At 56.6% G+C, this 7,103-nt stretch overlaps 1 protein-coding gene across 1 annotated transcript in view; it reads left to right on the forward strand.

Annotated features, from left to right (window-relative positions):
* PHF2 (PHD finger protein 2) overlaps positions 1 to 2,987 on the forward strand; it is a 55,210-nt gene extending 52,223 nt beyond the window's left edge. The window contains exon 23 of the mRNA XM_023738650.1: positions 692 to 2,987. Within this exon, the coding sequence (XP_023594418.1) occupies positions 692 to 780 (89 nt within the window). The 3' untranslated portion in view covers positions 781 to 2,987. The remainder of the gene's footprint in view (positions 1 to 691) is intronic.
* Positions 2,988 to 7,103: the final 4,116 nt, after the last annotated feature.

Here is a 7,103-nt window from a genome sequence, read left to right on the forward strand (position 1 = left end):
ACCTCTGTAGAGATGCAGAGCCATAGGCTCTCACCAGGCCTGGAGCCGGGAAAGGGGCTTTATGGGTGCTGTGAAGTTTGGTCCAGCTCTTCAGAACTCTGTCCTTACTGTGGGGCCTGGCTGGAGGTGATGCGGGATGGGGGTCTGTCAGGGACAGGGGATGGCATTTCAGGGACAAGGCTGGGAGGGGAAACCAAGGCACCAGCGTAGATGGCTGCTGTGTGTGGAGTGGGAGGTCAGACAGCTGGCCAGGTCTTCTGTGTGACTGTGGATTGCTGGCTTGCAGTGGCTTGAGACGGCCACTTTGTCGCCAGCAGGTGGGGCAGCAGCCTCACATCACAAGGATGGTGCTGTCCTGGAGCCACACCCTTGGCCTCCACCATGGCCCAGGGTGGGGGCCCCTGGGAACAGCTGGACTTGTGCATGTCGCCGGCCTGGCCCCACTGCCATTGCCCAGTTCTGTCCCAGCCTATGAGCTGGACGCTTTGTCAGTGGTGTGTGATTTCTGAGGCAGACCAGGACCCCAGAGTGTGGGGCTTACAGACCATTTTACGGGGGGAGGGTCTCCAGAAGGGATTGTGAGTGCCCAGGGCTGCCCCGTTGGCCTTGGCTGGGCCAGGTGCCCCCAGCCCGCTGCTTCTCTGGCCATCCTACTCATCCTTTTTTGTGTCCCCTCCCCCCATCCCTTTAGGTAAACGTACAAAAAAAGGCATGGCCACCGCCAAGCAAAGGCTTGGGAAAATTTTGAAAATCCATCGGAATGGAAAACTGCTCCTTTAAAGTTTGGAAAGCCAGGATTCTTCTGCTCCGCTCAGGACCCCCTGGAGCCCCGCTAAAGCATCTGCCCCCCGGGACTGTGGCTGCACTACCTTACCCAGGGAGGGCTCGCTTTTTCCTGGCCACCATCCCCCACACAGCTGTTCCTACCTGGAGCAGGAGGAGCGTGCAGAGCATGGCTGTCCCTCGTTTTGAATAGAGACGTCCTATCTCCGGTTGCTTAGAGTGACCTGCTCCCCAAAAGCTGCCCTGTTAGTTTGAGGACCATTCCAGGTTCAGGACAGTCTCCGGGCACCCCTTGAGCGTGGGTGTGATTGCAGGGCTTCTGCAGCCCTATGGGGAGCACGAGTCCTTCAAGGAAGGATGTGTGAGCCAAAGCTCACCAGGCCCAAAGTCTGAGCTGGTCACGGTCTGGTAGCCTCCAGAGGCTTAAAAAAAGGCAAAAGACACCAGAGAGAGAGAGAGAAAGAGGCATGTGGATTTGCCCCCTCCTCTTCCCGAGTGGTTCTCAGACAAGTCCAGAAAGCGTTAGGCCCGACGAGGAGTGGGCCTCTGCATGCTCCCAGCAGGCAGGTGGCAGGAGGGATGGTGGGGTCGTGCCCTGAATGCACAGGAGCATTTCTCGGGGAAAGCACAAGGGCCCCAGGACTGGCGGCAGGGTCAGGGTGTTAGCGGACAGGAGCCGCTGTGGGGGCCCTGGGAAGGTGTGGGCTCAGCCACATCTCGGGTTCCGGGGGGCCCAGGCTAAGCCACATGGGTGGGCCTGGCCCAGCCCGGTGGCCCACACTCCCAGAGAAGCACTCTCAACCATGGCACCCCCACCCTGGGACTGGCGTGGCCAGGACGGTGGATGGGGTGGGCCGAGGACAAACGGATTAGACAGTGCTCTGTCTCTGTGTGCTAGTGTCTGGTGTCAAGTACATGGATGGTACCCGAAAGGTGTGTTCGCCCATCGGCATGGAGAGGCTGGATTTGTTTCTCAGGCAATCCTGGATTTTAATTTTAGATGTATTTCCTGAAGCATATTTTTCATAGAATGTAGCATGTAAATAGCTTTTTAAATAACTTCTTTTTTATAAGAGTAAAAGTATCTTTAGAAATTTCTTTCTATAGAGTCCTTCATTAACATTTATACGAGTTTTTTGCCGAGTATTATAAAACATTTGGGTTCCAATGCTTTTCTTTTCTTTCTATTAGCTTTACTTTTCCTTTTAGGAACTAAGGTATTGCCTGAAAAACAAGTGATGTCTGTGCAGCCTTATCCTCTGTCTCCACAGAAGCAAATCATACACAAAAGATGTATTGCAGACGCGTTTTGAAGACGAGTCTTCAACTTTAATACCAGCTCTTTGTTTTCCTTCTTGTATGATGAGGGGGTTGGGGATACAGTTATTTTACTAGCACCTTGTGAAGTGTTTCTGTGTTTTGTGATGATGTAATTTATTAATGTTTGTAGCTTTTTATATTTGTACATTTCTTAAGAGCTTTGTTTATATACCCATTACCTGGATGTTACATCCACAATAAGAAACAGCTTCGCGGAGGCCTTATTAACTCCCATTTGTCCTGTTAGGAGGGACGTGGTCCCAGGAGCCGTGAGGCTGGGGGAGGAGGAGCCTCACCGGGTCCCAGACTTACTCAGAACCGGCGTTTTTAAAGTTTCTTTGCCCCTGTCCTTGTTGAACATTTATATAACTTAACCTGGGCATCAAGCTGTTCTCTTTTTTTAATTTTATTATTATTATTATTTTGGCAACATGTACATTTCTAACAAAGTTTATCGTGGCTGTTAAAGTGTTTTATTTCCCAATTCATATTACTCTTGTATCAAGTCCATGAGGTCTAAGACAACTTAGATCAAAGTTTTAAAAAAGTAAAAATATTTCAGGTTTTGTACAGAACCACGTTGGTATCATTTGTTTCCTTGAGCCTGCCGGTGAGAGTGTGGCCTGGTGAGCAGGTGGCCTGGTGGGCAAGTGGCTGTGAGTGCTGGGCAAAGCCTGGCCTTGCCTGCTGGGCACAGCCCTCCCTGGTGTGTCGGTGACACTGTACCCTAGCGCTGGAGCCGCCCTCAGCTAGGCGGCCGGAGGGGCAGGACTGTCAGTGGGCCCGGGGCAGGGCAGCTTTGAGCCCCTAGGCCTCCTCAGATCTTCACAGACACAGGTATGGCCTGAGTTCAGTGGGCACACCTGTGTGCACCCCAGGGTGGGACCCGGCACGGAGAAGACACTCAGCAAGGTGCTCAGGGCTTGATTCTGCAGCTATTTAAAACAAGCAAACAAACAAAAACTCGGAGCCCCTTACAGAGGCACTGGGGCACCATCACGACAGCGAGGGGCACTTGGTGCAGGACTTGGGGGACTGCTCATGGTGGGCGGTGGCAGGGCCACGGTGGGGGGAAGAGACACAACGTCAGAGACAACTGGTTAACTACCTATAAGCAGCCAGTCGGAGCGTGGAGACTGGAATTAGGTGAACACCACAGAGACTGGCGGGGGTGCCTCCTGCACCAGGTGCAGGTCCTGATGCAGATCCTGGCCGTGGAGGTGGGGTCTGATCATGTGACAAGGAGGTGGGTGTCAGGAAGGCTCCTCAAGTCATCTCATGAGCTGAAGGTGTCCCCGCAGGATACTACAGTAAGCAGCTGGAGACTAAGGGACCACCCAAGGGCACCCGGTTTGTGGGTAGAGCTGGGTGGAGCCCCCCTGTGGGTAGAGGTGGTGGAGCCCCCCCATGGACACCCCGACTGAGCCTGGAACCCCCTGTGGGTAGAGCTGGGTGGAGCCCCCCTATGGACACCTTGACTGAACCTGGAGCCCCCTGTGGGAGAGGTGGGTGGAGACCCCCTGTGGACACCCTGACCCAGCCTGGAGCCCCCTGTGGGTAGAGGTGGAGCTCCCCTGTGGGAAGACGCTGAGCAGATGCCCCTGAGCCCACCCAGACTGCTGACCCACAGGCACCGAGGAGCTGTTGCATGTTATGCAGCACAGAACACAAGAGCTCTGTGTGGCCTTGGACAGGCCCCCTCTCTCTGAGCGCTGGTTTCCTTGCTACCCTGTTGGATGCTCAGGGGGAGATGCTCCCCCACTGAGGCTGAGCCCCAAGAGGGACCCCTCCAGGACTGGGGTGGGTGGGGCTCTGTGTCCAGAAGGCAGCTGCCACCAGGGGGCGTCCTGGGCCCACGCTGGCCTGCCAGTGGCCCAGGGTCTCTGACATGGCTTGGTCCCAGCAAGAGGCCGGTAGCCTCCCAGGATGGGTGCTCATGCTTTTCTGGGCAGCAGTACTGGCCCACCCAGATCCAGCTAGGGTCCGCCCTGTGACTCCCGAGCGGTTCCCTCACCCTCAGCTCCACGGTTGTACTGGAGGGGTGGCCCCAGAACATCCCCTGCAGGCTGTGCTCGGTTTGGTCGGCCAGCTGGGGCCCAGCGTCCTTGAGGCTGAGCTGTCTGGGGAGTAGTTGAGGCCACCCCAACCCCCACCATCCCTGTCAGAACTGGACCTCCTTAAGGGCCGTGAGAGAGGTGAGGGCCTGTGGGTCACCCTCCCTGAGCCGGCTTGCTGCCCTTTCGTGCCTCCTGTCAAAGTGGTGGCCTGGGCGTGCACCCTGCTCTCACCAGCTGGGTCCTCATCTGTGTGTGTGTCTGTGCACAAGCCTGGGGGCATGCACCTTAGGGTGATACCTGTCATGCCCATGCAGCTGGGTGTGCTGCACAGCTGGCGGGCACCTTGGGCAGAGGAGTCCTACTGTCCGGGGGCGAGGGCCCCTCCTGGGTTCTGATGCTCTTCCTCCCTGCTCAGTCCTCGGGCCCCTTTCCCCTCCGCTCTGGGTCAGTTAACCCTGTCTGGGACCTGGGAGAGAGGACTGTGGTGCCCAGAAGCAGGCCCACGGACCTGGCCCTCACTCAGCAGGTGAACAGTCTGAGGCCCAGGCTCCCCAACAGCCAGGGCACACCCTCCCCAGGGCAGGCCGGGAGGGCCTGCTCTAGGGTCTGAAGGATGCTGTGCCTGGCTTGTCTCCCCCCACCGGAAGTATGGTCTATTTTTACAGACTGTACAGTGTGGCCTCAGCCAGGACCCTTTATCCGGGCTTTTATCTCCCTGCCTGCCTGAACCTCCATGGGGCACCCTCCCTTCCTCTGGGTCCCATCCTCAGTCTTCATCAGGCCTCGAGGACCCACAGCACAGGCGGGCCAGGATGGGCGCCACCAATGGCTTCTCGGGTCTCCGGGCCCAGGCCTGGAGCCGTGGCCTCCCGCACTGCGACTCCACAAAGTGCAGATGGTATATTGTGGGCGGGCAGCCTGGGGGACTCAGAGGAGACCCTCCCAGGCCCTGCCTGACCCAGCCTCAGCTTGCACACTAATGACACATTGCCAGGGGAGCCCTCTGCAGGTGGCCTGTTGGCTCCGGAAATGTCACTCACTGATGAGCTGGGAGGGGCCGGGACATCCAGGAACTCATGCACCACCACCCAGCTCCCGGTTCGCCCATGTGGCAGCCCTGGAGGCCTGGGGATCGGCAACCTGGACCCTTGAGTAAGAAAGCTGCCCCAGAGAGCTGCCTGGCCAGCAACAAACTTTGCAAATGTTGTGGTAAGCCTCTGAGATTCTGGAGCTGGTTGTTCCTGCAGCGTACCCTGGCTTACTCTGAGGCACACTTAAATGGCGCTGGGCGGCTAAGCAGGTGCGGCCAAGGGCCTCTCCAGTACACGCGGCAGAAATGAACACACTACCCTATCACCCACTTCTCTGAAGCACAGCTGGACTCCACAGTCACGCCCTGAGGCCGACAACCACCCAGAGGGAGGCGATGTTTTAGCCCATGAGCTGAGGACGACGCCAGGACGGAGAGGAGGTGGCAGACTGCCCTGGAGCCCCATGGCTGGTCACAGCCTGACCAGCTCCGGGACCACCTGTCACTTGCTCCCTTACGCCATAGGCAGGTAGTGGCAGGGAGTGACACCATTGTCACACACCTCCAGGTGGAAAGGGCAGGTCTGGGATGTTCCTGGGTTCCAGCCATGGGGGATGGAAATGTTTTTGTTAGGGGACCCTAGAGGTGGAGGACACCTAATGAATTAGTACTCCACCAGTTATCAGGCCACTCCCAGTCACCTCCCCACCACATCACTCACTTCCTCTAAGTTGTTTTGCAGACTCTCCAGAGAGCCCCGGACGGATCCAGATTTAACCGGCCGATCGACAGACGACCCCGGGCCACCACGGGTGCCCAATAACACGAACTCATGCCAAGGAACGAAAAGACTCATGTGAAAGAACCAAATTCACTGGACATATGTCATCTGCAGTAGCTGAGCCCATTTCAAAAGTGAAGAGTCTGGTTGGCCACCTCCGTGCCAAGTCTTAGCCCTGCCCCATAATAAATAATCCATAGAAACTATGAATATGTAGAACTTCCTGATCCTGCCCACCTGCCTTCCTCCACCCCTATATGAATATGTATAATTCCCCAAACCTATAAAATGTAAACGCTTCCTCAAATCCAGGAACTCAATCTGAGGTCAATACATCTGAGTTCCCACTTGCTAGCCTGCAAAATAAACTCTTTCTTCCTCTCAAACCCAGCGTCTGAGAGACTGGCTCTTTGCACACTGGGCACAGACCCGTTTGTACGGTTTTATTTTCAAAGAAAGGAGCAAAGGCCTGGGACAGGCCAGCAGCCAGACCTCAGAGAGACTGGAGGATGGTGCCCCACAGGCAAAGCCAGAGGTGGGGCTGGGCGGCTCAGGGCAGGGCCTGGGGCCACTCCATCCAGGAGAGCACAGCCTCTGTGTTCCCATCATCTCACAGTGGTGGGGAGCTCAGCGCCTCATAATGCCGGTCTACTTAGCACAGTTCCTCCTGTCTAGATGCCCACACCCTTCTGCCCGAACCTGCAATTGCAGATAAAGGGTCCAATAGAGACTCCATGAGCGGGAATCCACTGGAAGGCAACTGGTTATAGTGCCTGTGCAACCACCAGGGGGCAGACGAGGGCCAGGAACGCCAGGTGCCTGTGAACCAGGGCAGCTCCTGGCTTGTTCAATGCCCAGTGCCCATGCACTGGAGCCAGTGGGTGACACCACACAGGGAAATGGGCTGGCGTGCTGGCCGAGGGGGGAGGGACACACAACCACAGGTGTGAACAAGTGATGCATGTGCCGTTGGTGCTGAGAATGAGGGAGCCGTTGTGATCAGATCAGCTGAGGGCTGAAACCGTGTACCAAGGACTGCTGTAAGCCTGCGTGTCTCATGTCAGCATCACAGTCACCCTGAGGCAGGCCCTGCGACTGTCTGTGGTTTACAGACGAGGAATGGAGACACAGA

This window comes from Trichechus manatus, unplaced genomic scaffold (assembly GCF_000243295.1).
Source record: "Trichechus manatus latirostris isolate Lorelei unplaced genomic scaffold, TriManLat1.0 scaffold00120, whole genome shotgun sequence".
NCBI classification, from domain to species: domain Eukaryota; kingdom Metazoa; phylum Chordata; class Mammalia; order Sirenia; family Trichechidae; genus Trichechus; species Trichechus manatus.